This window comes from Bombus fervidus, chromosome 18 (assembly GCF_041682495.2).
Source record: "Bombus fervidus isolate BK054 chromosome 18, iyBomFerv1, whole genome shotgun sequence".
Classification (NCBI taxonomy): domain Eukaryota; kingdom Metazoa; phylum Arthropoda; class Insecta; order Hymenoptera; family Apidae; genus Bombus; species Bombus fervidus.
Window position 1 is genome coordinate 7027527 of NC_091534.1, and position 14385 is coordinate 7041911.

A 14385-nucleotide genomic window follows, 5' to 3' on the forward strand; every position below is an offset into this window, starting at 1 on the left:
ATAATATTAAGCGCACATATTATAGGCAAAATATTTGTTCGTTGAAAATCAAATAGAAAATGCTGGCAACTTCTAAGCAGCGACCGTGCGTTGGAAGATAAGAAGAAAAATAGTTGCGCGTGCAAGTAATTTTTAATGAAAATTTCATTCAATTTTCCGCCGTTTGAACAAATCTCCTCGAATATTATGTTAGACGTTTCCAATGTTGTTAGCGAACAGATTCGTCGGTGAAAATCGAGTTCGGAATACACTTGCGAGCGCACACATTCCCATTCCCCGTGGAAACTAGTCGAAGCTGTAGAATACAACCGCGTGCGATTAGAGGAGGCTGTAATTTACGTTTATGTTTCAATCTCGGCCTCTACACGGTCTCGATAATTGAACGGAATAATTGATACGGTAATGAACATTTCAATTACCCTCACCAAGCGTGAATTCTCTTACAATTATATGTATATACCAAGTCTTGTACCTAGTAAGAAAAATTTGCATACGTAACGCCGTAGCTCATTAAGAGAATGAAACTAAAAAATAACTAAAAAAGTATTGTTTCACAGAGAAACAATCTGAGGTTACAATCGTCGAGTAATTTCATACTGCGTCAATAGGATATTTTATCTCGCGTTTTGAAGGCTCTGTTTTTATTTCGACTTGGCTGCTGAAAGCTTTCAAACGTTAAATTACTACTACCATAAGCGAAAGAAACTTGAGAAGGTACAAAGTGCTTGGAAGAATTCCTAGAGGCAGGTTATTTCACTGTTTTATCCTGCGTAAATATAAAACATAATTATTTTTTCTACAACTGTCTGATATACGACAAATAAAACTTAATTCTGCTGACTGTACACTGTGCGTGTATAGCTGCCACTGTACAAAATATCTCGATTCAGCAGATTTAGCAGCTCGTGTAATGTTAAATTCCTTCTTTTTCAACATAAAATTGCATCAAAGTGAGTAGAGTAATTAATAAAGCATCTCGTGTAGCATAAAATTCATAAAATTTAACAAGAATGGACTTAGCTTGTTCTCCACGGGCTTAAAAATTCAAAGCTTGAACTCTTGCAATAGGAGAATTATTAATCCAGTGTAAATTATACTCCACTTTTATGCAGAATTTTTAGAAAAAAAATTTACATTAAGAGAGAGAGAGAGAGAGAGAGAAATATCGATGTATTAAAGTACATAATACAAATTCGACGGTGTAGATGGTATCACTGCAAATCTTATCAATTAAATAAATAACATTGTATTACATTTGAATTGTGTTCACATATGTGGAAATAGATTCAGAGCTGTCAGACTGGTAAACAGATAGAAACGAGAATTAGGTCAGTGGGTGAACGTTGTGTGCCAATTAAATGGGTCGAATTAATTAACGGTGCGCGAAATTACCTACCCACACTTGGGATATAAATTGGAAAACGAAATTGGGAAAGGATCCAGTGAAACGTTGGAATAACCAGCACGAATATATTAAACTGCGAAGTTGAACTCGATGGACTTCGTGTCTGTAATTATTGATCTTAACTTGATTGAAACTCATCGATCGACAGATTTTTTTCATCACAAATATCGCGGCATTCCCTTATACTCGTATTAAGCAATAAAAGATAAAAGGAAATTGAAAGGAAGAAGGTTAAAAGAAAAGGAAAAACGTCGGTGGAGAATTTCAGTTTGTTGCAATTCAAATTTCTTCTCTGTGTAAATTTCAGAATAGAAAGAACAGGAAAAAGGTAAAATGTAAATGAAAGCGAGGATTGGGAAATTAATAGAAGATAGCTGCGGGTAAAATCCTTGAACAATTTTAGACGATAGAAATGTGTAAATTGTGCAAACAGAAACTAATATTATTACGTAATAAATTCCTCATTTTTCATCTGGAAAATACCATAAGAAATTAAGTCTTCATCGTTAAATGAAATTGCAATGGAGGACGAAAGGAAGTTCACAGGATAAGCAGAAAATAAGAAGACGAGAAGAGGGGGAAAGTATTATAATTAAGAATTAAATTATTAAAACGCTGCAACTTTACAAGCATCGATTTGTTTGATTGACAAGAACAATCGAGCTATTAAAACTATGACTTTATTGTTAAAATTATAACTTTAGAAGATGAATTGTAATTGACAGAAACAATTGAATCATTAGAACACTATAATTTTAGAAAATATAATTATTGACAAAAGCAATTGAATTATGACCAGATATCAATATGGTAAAAATTGTTCAGTTAGAAAGTTACGATTAATTTAGTGCAGTTATTATACACGAGTATGAATTTTAAATTTCCCTTCGTTCGCCGCTGTGTATTTCTTCTCCTGTGTGGTGGGAACTTCTTTTTTCTCACTGAAAAAGTTTCATTATAATTATATAACTTTTATTCTAGAATTAAAATGGTATTTCTTGGTTGCTGGTTAAACTATAGATGAAAGTAGGACGAGCCATGCGATAGGGCAGAGGTTGAAAGTTGACGAATTTGCATTAAGCATCGATCGATAAAAGAATCGGCGATCTGACCTCGAGGTCGGTCAGCGATTTATTTTTCGATCAAGTGGAAGCATCGCGATTGCAAAATTAGTCACACGCATTCGGAAGCTCGTTGCGTAGATTTGGAATGCTATAGATCCGAGAATATTCGTAACTCAGATGATCAAAAGTAAACGAAAAGCGTTAAAAGAATAACACTGCGTTTAGAAATTCCACTCGATAAAACGATCGTAAGGCGAGCTGTGTGATTTTCTGAAAAATATATTTTTAAAAAATAGAGTAGTATAATTCTTTGGAAATTCTTTAGAAATTTTCAGTGTGATGGGAAGTTTGTATTTGTGAAATTCTCTGCTTATTTCATTTTCGTGAAATGTCGATGCAGAAATCTGCTCAATACGATTAGGATGTTTCGCTTGGAACGATTATCAGCCAAGAATTAAAGTTAAATAATAAAATGAAAATTAATAACAGAACAATAATGAAAATGAACACAGACTTTCCCATAATTGCTAGGCTTAATTAAATACAATTCTTCTACAATATAATTACAGATGAACTCTGGATACGTTGAATATTATTTAGTTTCAGAGAATTCACGTTTTAAATCACAGTATTTGAAAATGATATCAAAATTGATCGTCTAAGTTGAATGAAAATGAAGGGAGGTACGAATGAAAAGATCGTTTTCCCTTTTTAAGTATCAGACAGTAGATTAGAAAAGAAGATTTATCGCGGAAGCAAATAAAGCGAGATTTAATGAGACGATCGAATGTATTATGCGGAAATGTATTTGCGTGCAATTTGCACAAATCGAGAATCGAAACACTGTGAATAGAGATGCCAGTGAATGTCGAATAAATGATGGAAACAATATGAACAAGTTAGTGCTGCAAGCAGATGATGGAATCACCAGCAGAACTCCATTATCTGCGTTACACGCGTATGCACGTGTGTACACGTGTCACAAGTGATATATGCACGTACAGTTATTCAAGCTAATTACGAGGACCCATTACCTAGATAATAAACAGATCACTATGGTTTTCATTGGTATTTAATATAAGGTGGGTTCGTTTCAGTAACCCGGATCATCATAAATACATTTAACATCTCGGTTTTGTCTCTTCTTCTTTTCTGTCGTATCATAGCAATCAACGAAAAATTGACAAACTTGGATGAAGAAACTGTTAATATATTTGTAAAAAATGCAGCTACGGAAGGCGGTTCTCTTATTTTAAATCGACGTAGGAAACTTTGAAACGCAATTTCGATATTCATTAGTTAATGTGCAGGAAATATCAGACGTATTTTAAACTTATAAGATGTTGAGTAGAGAGCGCAAAGTTTAAGTTAAAACCATGTTCTATCGGACGCTGTTGGATGAATTAAATCTTACCTAGAATTTTCATGGCCAATAGTAGCGTTTTACTTAACCTAAGGTAAAATTCTATGGTGAAAAACCAGTTTGACGATATAGTTTTGCACGATATTTTCGTTATGGAGAACTAAAGATGTGGTGGCAAAAAATCCCATCGTATTTTACATATCTTGATTGGATATAAAAATTCTCTGCATCCGAAAATAATCGCGAGGTTCCTCGTCAAATTTCTGGAAAACTCATCGAAGACAAATAACCGCAAACTTTTCATTAAGATATTCTAATTAAGTTTTACCTGGATCCCTGGAATATTTGTGGTCCTGCAATCAGCATCAACCTAACGTGCTCTTCTCCTGAAATTTGCATCTCGCCTTGTTGGTCGGGCAAAATCGATTCCAATGACTCGCGAAAATATTTGCACATTTGCCACGGGAAGTTTTTATGAATATATTATGCGCGTTATACGAAGCTTTTTAAAGTTCTAAAATTTTTAACCGATCCGAATACGCGTACCAAAGTCGCAAATAATTTATTGCAAACGTCCGTTTATCAAAAAGTTGTTACACGTGGCTGATCAGTGCAGCGAGTAATTAATGGTGATCTTTGCAAAGTGTATACTTGTACAGTAAATATCTGGTAGCTTCCAGGAATATTTTTAGACTGCTTCCAAACTTTGCCAACATAATCATAATTAATTAATTCTGCCTCGTTATTACGCAACTTATTACAGTAATTAATTATTACGTTAGACTACATATTATTACGATAAGAAATTTCAAAACGTTTCACATGATAAATCTACCAAAGGTTTCCACAAGGCCTCAAATACTTTTGCGAGCTTCTCTAACTAAACTCTGTTCTCGGAAAGCTCCTATACAAGCGAAATATTCTTCTAAACCACTGTACGGTATATTTATAAAATGTTCCTACGGAATATTCAAATACTTTCGCTGCGAGTGAAACACGAATTTCGGCAGGCGGAAGGAAACATGGCAGGAACGGGGAGGAAAATGGAGGGAAATACGATTAGTTGACCTAAAGAGATACCGTGGAAATTAACGCACGGAGAGCGGAGCTGATCAGGTAAGCTGATTTGCCGCGGAGAAAATTCTTTGTAGCCGGCTGAATATTCAAATAGCGAATTTTAATTAAAATTTGCCCCCGTTCGTCAAATATTTACGATCCCCTGATCAATTTCCGGGAAGGTTCCGCTTCCGCCCCTACGCCCCCAACTCGTTCAACCTCTCGATCCCTCACTTTTTTCCCCATTTCTCTCGATCGTCGTGTTCCGCATCATCTCTATTTATTTTCTTTCGGCTACGTCCGACGAGTTTTATCCGTGGAAAACAAACGGACCGGAAGTAATGTGCCGGAGTCGTCCTTGGAAATAATTCTTCCGGAGAGAAGCGAACGAACGACTCTCTATTTCTCTCTTCAGCTCGCACGTTTGTTTCTTTTCACGAGAAGAGCGCAGCCAGCCAAGTTGTCGCGTCTCTCTCGCTTTTTTTCTTTTCCTTTCCTTTACGATCGGAGATCGTTCTTCCGGTTTTCCTCGGGAAGGTGGAAGAACTTCTCCGCCGATGGATCGTCGAAGGAAGAAGCGATCGAAGAATGAACGCGATAAGGCGAGAACGTTTGCTTCACGAGCTCGTGAAAGACTTGGATGCTCGACACAGATATTTCCTCGACTCGGACCCTGTTAATTTTCTCTGCAACGATAGACCGGAAGTCCACCCGCTCCCATTGTAGCATGCTTCTCGTTCCACGCTGCACGTAGAACACTCGGGTCGTTGTACGAGTTTCTTGCAAAGGAAGATGTTGTTTGGCTTTGTTGTAATTCGCGTACGCGTTGACGATGGAAGATTCGAGGCGACTAAGCCGTTTTCTTCTTCATTCTTCTTAAATCAAAAGCTTGTCGAGTTGAGAAGCTTGTTAATCCCATTAGTTCCGTAAAAGTAGCAAATTTACGTAATACACAAGGAATTGTAAGGAAAATCTCTTCATTTTTTATTCACAGAAACGATGAGAATTAAATGTAAAGCTGCACAAATCGGTTGCACAAATTCTACGATACCAAGCAGCTGTAAGTTGTAAAGATATAAAAATGCATAGTTTGGTCAATATAAAATGATAATCAGTTAAAATCACGAGATAGAAAGCTACGTGTAGAACCGGAGGAAACGTAATTCTTGGTTTCGTCATTTCGAAAATATTTTATTCTTCGTAAACGTCGAATAAATTCTAATAAAATCTGACCTTATTAAAAAATTCGATGTCACAGTTTTGATCGATTGATCATTGTTCGATTCTAACTGCGATCGATGACCGTTGAATAATCGTATTAAGTTTACGTGTGCGATCTGTTTCATTGATTGATCGCAATTACAATCGGCAAAGGCTTGTTGCCGGTGCACAATGCGTTATAATTAAACACAAATCACCGCTTGAAACGCTATAAATCAAAAGCCGTGTTGAGGGAAGTATTTTTGAGAAAAATGCAGCATCGTCCCTGTCGAATCGCACGGCACAAACGGAATCGCCAACTGATTTATTAAATTTATTCCATGGCAAACAACATATATCCAACATATATCCTGCAATTAGCTTCAAAACTTCCATCAATTTCGCAGTTCTTGTTTCCCTAGTTCGTACTGTCTGTGATTTCGTAGAATCGAAGAACTAAATTTGATTAAATGCCATGCGGTGTGTCAATGTCGGACTCTTTATTTTTCGTGAAACTAGCTTTTTCTCTTCCATCGAATATCCACGTTACACAGACGTGGATTTGTTCTTTCACGATCTCATATTAGCTTGTCCCATATAAAGTGTCTCTCTTTCACAAACATCTCTTTTATAACAATGATTTTTACAACAATTCATTCTCCAAACGCTGTAATCTTCGTCTTAATAGAACAGAAAGGAGCATTATTATTATTATTATTATTATTAAATATATGATACAACGAAAGAACTTTTACGAAAACTTGGCAATTAACGATAATCGAATCTTCGTTGGTGTTGAGATTGTTAGATAAATTGTAAGGTAGAAAATATATTTTAAATACTGAAGTGTAAATACAAATCGGAATATAATTGAACTGATCCAGATACACACGCTAGCAGTGTGTTACCCTTTGACTGAAAACCCTGAAGCCAACGTTGCCTGTGTACTGTTCATGGTTTGCCTTCGACCCAGTCTTTTGTCTATGCGCTGTCGATGGCTTCAGTGCTCGAGAAAATTAAAAGACCAGATGTAGAGTTTTCTTAGAAGCGGTGACCACTTCAACAGCCTCCCTAAAACTCTACATCCCTACGTACAATTATCTCTTCGTAAATATTTGAAGCTTAATTTCGTCGATGCCTTTCTCTTTACCACTCAGATTAATTTATTACTAGAAAAAAAACTACGAGAAGATTAAACAGATCATGTAGAGTTTTTCTCTTTTTTTTTTTTTACAAGTGATAACCACTTCGACAATTGGCAACACGAATTTCCGATTTTCCAATACGCGTGTCTGTTTAACAGGCGTCAAAACTATAATCACTGAACGAAACCCATGGGAAAAAGGTACGAACCTATTTTTAAAGACACCTGTCCCTTGCCTAACCCTGACCCAGCGAATATGTTTATGGAGCAACAACTGCGTCGAATTTTCGACGATATTTTTAATAATCCGCCGATCCGACCAGCCAATCAGCACCACCAGCCTTGCGATAAAACAACAGGTAAAAAGACGCAGGCCGTCTGACGATCGATAAACCCTATCGCGTGGCGTGGCATGATTGAACGCTTTATGCAGCTGCGATTTCCTGCGCCGAGCCAAGCGGAGCCGATGAATTCGATAAAGCTGGATCGAGCTCGAGCACCGCGACAAAACGTCCCTTAATTGCCGGATTGATTCGTAGGTAGCGGCAGAGACGCGCGATTATCGGAGCGTGAGTCGGCGATAAAGTTGCCCCGGGGAGGACCGTAATATCCGTCTACTGATAGACTTTCTATGTAATTTCACTTGGCTCTCGCTGGTAAGAGTGCTTTTTCACGTCACCTCCGTCAACCTTCTCAGCCAGTTTGGCTGACGACGTCAGATTTCAAAGCTTTTGTTATTCCAATCGCCGCTGCCGCCGCCAAGTTGCTCCTTCTTCTTCCTCCAGCCAAGTGAAGATTCTGATGTTGCCAGGACAAATTGCAGCAATTCGCGGAATTTCTTCCTAGCGAGATAATTAGATATTTGCAATAAGGAACAGTCGGTAGATTTTTATGAGCTCGGAGTATGTTATCAAGGTCAGAGTACTGCATAATCTCTGTCGGTCTTAGTTTTCCACTTCTGCTAAGTTGTCACTTCGATTTAGAAGCGTTCGAGCCAAGTCAGGACTCAGATCTCGTGTAGACAAACTGATGGACAATTTGTAGAGTCTTTTAATAGCAACTTCAATGAGAGTAGAACGAGGAGCTCGTGGATTTTTATGAGCTCGGAATATGTTATCAAGGTCAGGGTACAGCATAATTTCTGTCGGCCCTAGCTTCCATTTCCTTGTCACTTTGCCTTCGAAGTCAGGATTGTGATCGCGTGTAGACAAACTGCTGGACAATTTGTAGAGTTTTTTAATAGCAACTTCAATGAGAGTAGAACGAGGAGCTCGTGGATTTTTATGAGCTCGGAATATGTTATCAAGGTCAGGGTACAGCATAATTTCTGTCGGCCCTAGCTTCCATTTCCTTGTCACTTTGCCTTCGAAGTCAGGATTCTGATCTCGTGTAGACAAACTGCTGGACAATTCTTAGAGTCTTTTAATAGCAACTTCAATGAGAGTAGAGCGAGGAGGAGCTTGGGATATGTTATCAAGGTCAGGGTACTGCATAATTTCTGTAAGTCCTAGCTTCCATTTCCTTGTCACTTTGCCTTCGAAGTCAGGATTCTGATCTCGTGTAGACAAACTGCTGGACAATTCTTAGAGTCTTTTAATAGCAACTTCAATGAGAGTAGAGCGAGGAGGAGCTTGGGATATGTTATCAAGGTCAGGGTACTGCATGATTTCTGTAAGTCCTAGTTTCCATTTCCTTGTCACTTCGCCTTCCAAGTGAGGATTCTGGTCTCGTGTAGACAAACTGATGGACAATTTGTAGAGTCTTTTAATAGGAACTTTGATGAAAGTAGAACGAGGAGCTCGTGGATTTTTATGAGCCCGGAATATGTTATCAAGGTCAGGGTACTGCATAATCTCTGTCGGTCTTAGTTTTCCACTTCTGCTAAGTTGTCACTTCGACTTAGAAGCGTTCGAGTCAGATCAGGACTCAGATCTCATGTGGACAAACTGGTGGACAATTTGTAGCAACTTTGATGAGAGTAGAACAATTAGATGTTTAGAACGAGGAGGAGCTTGTGGATTTTTATGAGCTCGAAATATGTTATCAAGATCAGGGTACTGCATAATTTCTATCGGTCTTAGTTTCCACTTCGTTGTCACTTCGCCTTCAAAGTCAGGACTCTGATCTCGTGTAGACAAACTGATGGACAATTCGTAGAGTCTTTTAATAGCAACTTCAATGAGAGTAGAACGAGGAGCTCGTGGATTTTTATGAGCTCGGAATATGTTATCAGGGTCAGGGTACTGCATAATTTCTGTAGGTCCTAATTTCCATTTCCTTGTCACTTCGCCTTCCAAGTGAGGATTCTGATCTCGTGTAGACAAACTGCTGGACAATTTGTAGAGTCTTTTAATAGCAACCTTGATGAGAGTAGAACGAGGAGCTCGTGGATTTTTATGAGCTCAAGATATGTCATCAAGGTGAGTGCTGTGCATAATTCGATCAACCTACGTCATGGAATTCTATCTTCGAAGAGTGTGACTATGAAGGAGCACTCTAAACACGTGTTTGATATTTCATGATGGTTGTTTCTTCCGTTTAGACCTGGCGATTTTATGAAATATAAAGAAATTGACGTAATTACGAAATTACAACGAACCACTCTTCTGTCCTGCGTGAGTTAACACTTCGTGTTCTTAAATTGCGACACGGCATGCTATTATAACGTGTTATATTTTTTAATATCTGTCATTAACCTACATCTCCTATCGCGTTCATCGTTAAAAACGAGAATCCTCCTCGAGAAGGCTAAAACCTAACAGAACTGAGCTTAATAAAACAACCCAATAATTATGATAAATATATCTCTCCTTCTTTCATATATAAACGCATCTCTTTTGATTCTGTTCGACTAAAATCGTCAAACTATGTATCTCGGAAGAGAATATACTAATCTCGTCTAGAGATGATAATGAATTTCATTGGCGATGAGCGTGACTGTCGTCGATCGGAAGTTCGCCAGCCGCAGCGATTGAAAATAACAGTGAAATTTCACAGAGGCGAGCACGAGCGATAGCTGGCGGTGCAAAGGTGACGTCAGATGACAAACGTGTGTCAGATGCCACGTGATAGATGAATATCGCGGCTGGCAGCGTAGACCAAACCAGTTAGCAGATAGTGACGAGTTGGCCGGATTTATGGTGGTTTAACCAAACGAGAGAGGCTCCGTGTTGTTAGTTTATCGATGCTACTGCCCGCTATGGTTAACTGTACGCGTATCGACGATCGTTGAGCGAGCTCCGAACAACGGGGCCGTGCATACATTTCACCTATCCTCTGGCGTTACGAAAATACACACGCAGCCAAAGGTGGATTTGCGGTAATCGCCACGCCGCTCTCCCTTTAAAATCCTCTTGTCCGTTTCTTCAAGAAAATTCCATTTTTGTCGCGTTACGTTCTCGTCGAATCGTAAGAGAAATTTTTCAGATTTTGTTTACAGTGCGCGTTGAACGAATGGCTCCTTGCGAGTGAAATATTCTCGCAGCACGTTATTTAAGAGCGATAATCCCTGGGAATAAAAAGAAGTTGTTACCATTTACCCGGAAAACCATGGGAAAGTTGAAATGGGACGAGTGCGAAGATGAAAAAGCGGTTGAACTTGTCGTATCTTCTACGTTCAATAAAATAGACGACAGTACTAATGATAGTGTAACAATCTGGTCCAAAGCACAGCCCCCGTAAGTCGCGAGAATGAAAAATTTTCTACCGAATATAAAGTGAATAATTACAATTCCTTATTTATTAATTGTCGCAGTGAATGGACGAACGCGCGAAGGTGAGACGTACGAGGATTGCGCGCTTTGTCTACCACACGGCCGATAGAAAAATGGCACCTATGACACGAGTGGAATTCGAAATTGCGTCATGGAGTGCGACCGACCGAGACGATCACACGTCCGACTGATCGCGTTGCTCTCCGCTGCCATAAATCCCAGACGGACTCGTTCGTCGTTGGGCGAAAATTATTTCAATCTGCCTCATACGGCGGTCGTGCGTGCAAACTCCGAAACGATACTCTACGTTTCGACCAATCGACTCAGCAATATTTCCACGCGCTGTCGTTCCATCGACGAGCACTTCCCATCTTTCCGTTCACGCACGTCCGTATCTCAAAGTAACACGACGTTTGCTGTAGCTTGCGCCATGCGCTTCGCTTAGAATTCCTTTGTCGTCCAAGATTATGGCAATACACAGACTTCCAGCGGAGTCTTGGAAAATTTCTTGTACGAATCGTCCACGACTCGATCGATTTATACGTCACAGAATCTTTTATAACGTCGTATCGATTCGTATGTCGATCCACTGCAATGATTCTCCGGTAAAATAATTTTTTATTACAATTAGAAGATGTTCATTCGCTGCTTATACTGCTGTCTGATCAAGTTCGAGAATTGTAATGGGGAACTTGATCGCGAACTCTGAGTAGAATTTCAGGTTTTCCATTTGCAGGTCTCAGGGCTCTCAATTCTTTGGCCTCGTCAGATGGCCGATGTGTAATTGCGCGAACTATAATCGGTGGTCTAATGCCTTGTCACTGATGGAGATCATTTTCCATGCAGCGCTCGTGCCATTCTGCGAAACCAGTTCAAAACGTAACGACTGGATATGGTACAAAATGCATCTACCAGTTCAGAAACTACCCTGTCGCTACGTAAATCGATATCTTCTATCGACGAAGATATTCCTGTTTATTTGTAACGAGACTGTTGGGTCCGTTCGACACCATCGCACTCGCTTTTCATCGTTTCTCAACGTATCTCGTTGTGAAAAAGCCACCTGGATGTTTCCGTACATTCCATTAGGTCGTCCGAAAAGTTTCTTTCGTTTGATAAGGAAACAATGGAAATCCATTTTCTTCTATCAAGATAAAGATCACAACGTTCGAGAGATTGGGTCTCGTGTTTGTACAAAGATGCGTCGTTGTAGAAGACGTGTCTGTAAAAGAAAGACACTTTTCGGACAACCTAATATCTTCCCCTTAATTTATTATTTCACGACCGATGAAATTATTTGAAATCGATTGGCTTGGAATCGGCGAACCGTGCGTACAGTTCCTTGCTAATTAGCTGTAATTAGAAATCAGCTGTTACGTGACGAACACATCGCCAAAACTAGGAAACGAGAAGCTTCTCAGGGCTGTGGGAGTGATGCAACGGTTCAAGGAGAAGCATTGCGCTCACGAAAGAGTTAAGGGCTTAATGAACAACCCTTGAAAAATAGCCTCGTTATATTTTCTTAATGGCTGGCGATCGCACCGTGCTAATTGCTCACGCTCAAGTGTCCATTATTGCATCCGCGCGGTGTAATTCAATCGGCACGTTTCCGCCCGAGATATTTTCATCGCGCGAATTTCCTCGGCGTTCGAGCTGTTTCATCCTGCAACACGCAATCAATTTCGTTTCAAGGCGACCCGTAAGCCAAAGAATGGAACGCAGGTTGCAAGCTCGCGGCCTGTCTATAATTCTCAATACGATGAGAGCGAGATTTTGATTGTAGAACGTGGTTTCTGGTCGGAACGGTTCATAGGAATCCTAATTTAATTAAACCCGTTTGATCGAAGTTCGAGACAAATTTCGCCTTGGCATTGAGGCGATGGATCGTGATAGTGAGAGGAAGAAACACTTGAGTATATTTAACAATAGAAATTTATTAATTTATATTCAAGGTGCACACTTAGCGTAGGACTCGCGATCATTAAATTAGCGGTTCGCGGTTATTATTAGTAGCGGTCCGCGATTCGCAATTGCAAGTTCGACTTCTGGTCGATGCGTTTTGATGCGCGCTATAAGTTCGGACGATGATTGCCTAAGACGCCGAGGAACTCCGATCGATTATTACCAACTACCGACTATTGCTTCGGACAGATATGTAACGACTGACTTTCCGTCACGATGATGCCGCGAAGGAAAACTGTGATGGGGTGTGTCTAAGGATGCGAGATCATCCGATTCGTTGAGGAAAGCCTCGGTTCGGAAAGTGAGGGAAATGGACGCCGTTGTTAATCGGCTAATTTTTGTGTTGGTGGTTGGAAAAGGATGCTAACTGCCCTTGAAAGAGAGTCGCTAGCGGGAAGCATCGTACGCGAGAGAAGCAGATTTCTCGTGTCTTCCCGTAGGAGGTGATAGGTTTAGGGACTGCTAAGAGAAAGACTGTTTGTCCCTTTGGAGAACCTTGACTAAATTAATCCTAAGATTTATAGCAGGTCCTTCAGCTAGCTGAAAATATTCCGTGAGGATGTATCGACATCTGACAATCGTCTTATTCGAAGAATTGGGTCTTTGTGTAGCGAGCCACGGGACAGAAACCGTTGGAAAGTTTATTGTCGAGTGCCTCTATAGCATTATCCTTCCATGGTAATTCACCGCGAACGATAACATCGCTACCTTTTATCCAATCTCGAGTAATTATAAAATTAGTTGAGTAGAATCGTAACGTTGACTTGTATTATAACTTTGAATACAATTTATTTTACTTTTATTATTTAATATCAACTTATCCTATTCGTGTGGTAGGTTTCTATAGATGTGAACAATTGTTTGGATATATAGAACGCATTAAAATATAAGGAGAAATTATTTTAAGTATGAGAAATACTTTGACGAATATAATGCGAGAATGAAAAATTTGAAAAATGTTTTAATTACGTAACGAGTTATAAGGTTCAACAAGCGCTCGCACACAGCAATTTTAATTAAAAGCTCCAGCTTGGCTTCTCGCTTTGTCCAAAAATAATAAGAGATCTCTGTCGCAAGCAGCAAGACAAACCCGTTAAACGTGTATTTCCCTTTTTACTAATGCCATATATTTTCCTTTATTTTCAGACACTGGTCGCTGGACAAGGTTTGAACGACGATATGTGGCACACGCTGAGGTTCTCCAGGAGGGCAGCTTCCTTGAAATTTCAGATCGACGACGAGCCCGCTGTTAGAGGTAAGTCGATGAACAACTCCTCTTGCGAAATACAATTTTTCCATTCAACGCCATTTCTCAAACCATCCTTCGACATTGTCTTAAGTTTACCACGACTAACGAACAGGTAAATCAATTCAGTCGCTCGAAACCGATTGCTCTACTTCTTACAAACTGTTACTTTTTGATATCACAGCACGCGACTATTAACTGCCAAGCAATTAATTCATCTTAGTAAGCAAGT

The 14385-nt window shown here is 39.4% G+C and overlaps 1 protein-coding gene across 9 annotated transcripts in view; it reads left to right on the forward strand.

The window, feature by feature from the left end:
• Nrx-1 (neurexin 1) overlaps positions 1-14385 on the forward strand; it is a 661903-nt gene that overhangs the window by 507953 nt on the left and 139565 nt on the right. For all 9 annotated transcript variants that reach the window (XM_072020892.1, XM_072020888.1, XM_072020889.1 and 6 more), the window contains one exon: positions 14054-14162. In XM_072020892.1, coding sequence (XP_071876993.1) covers positions 14054-14162 — 109 coding nt within the window. The remainder of the gene's footprint in view (positions 1-14053; positions 14163-14385) is intronic.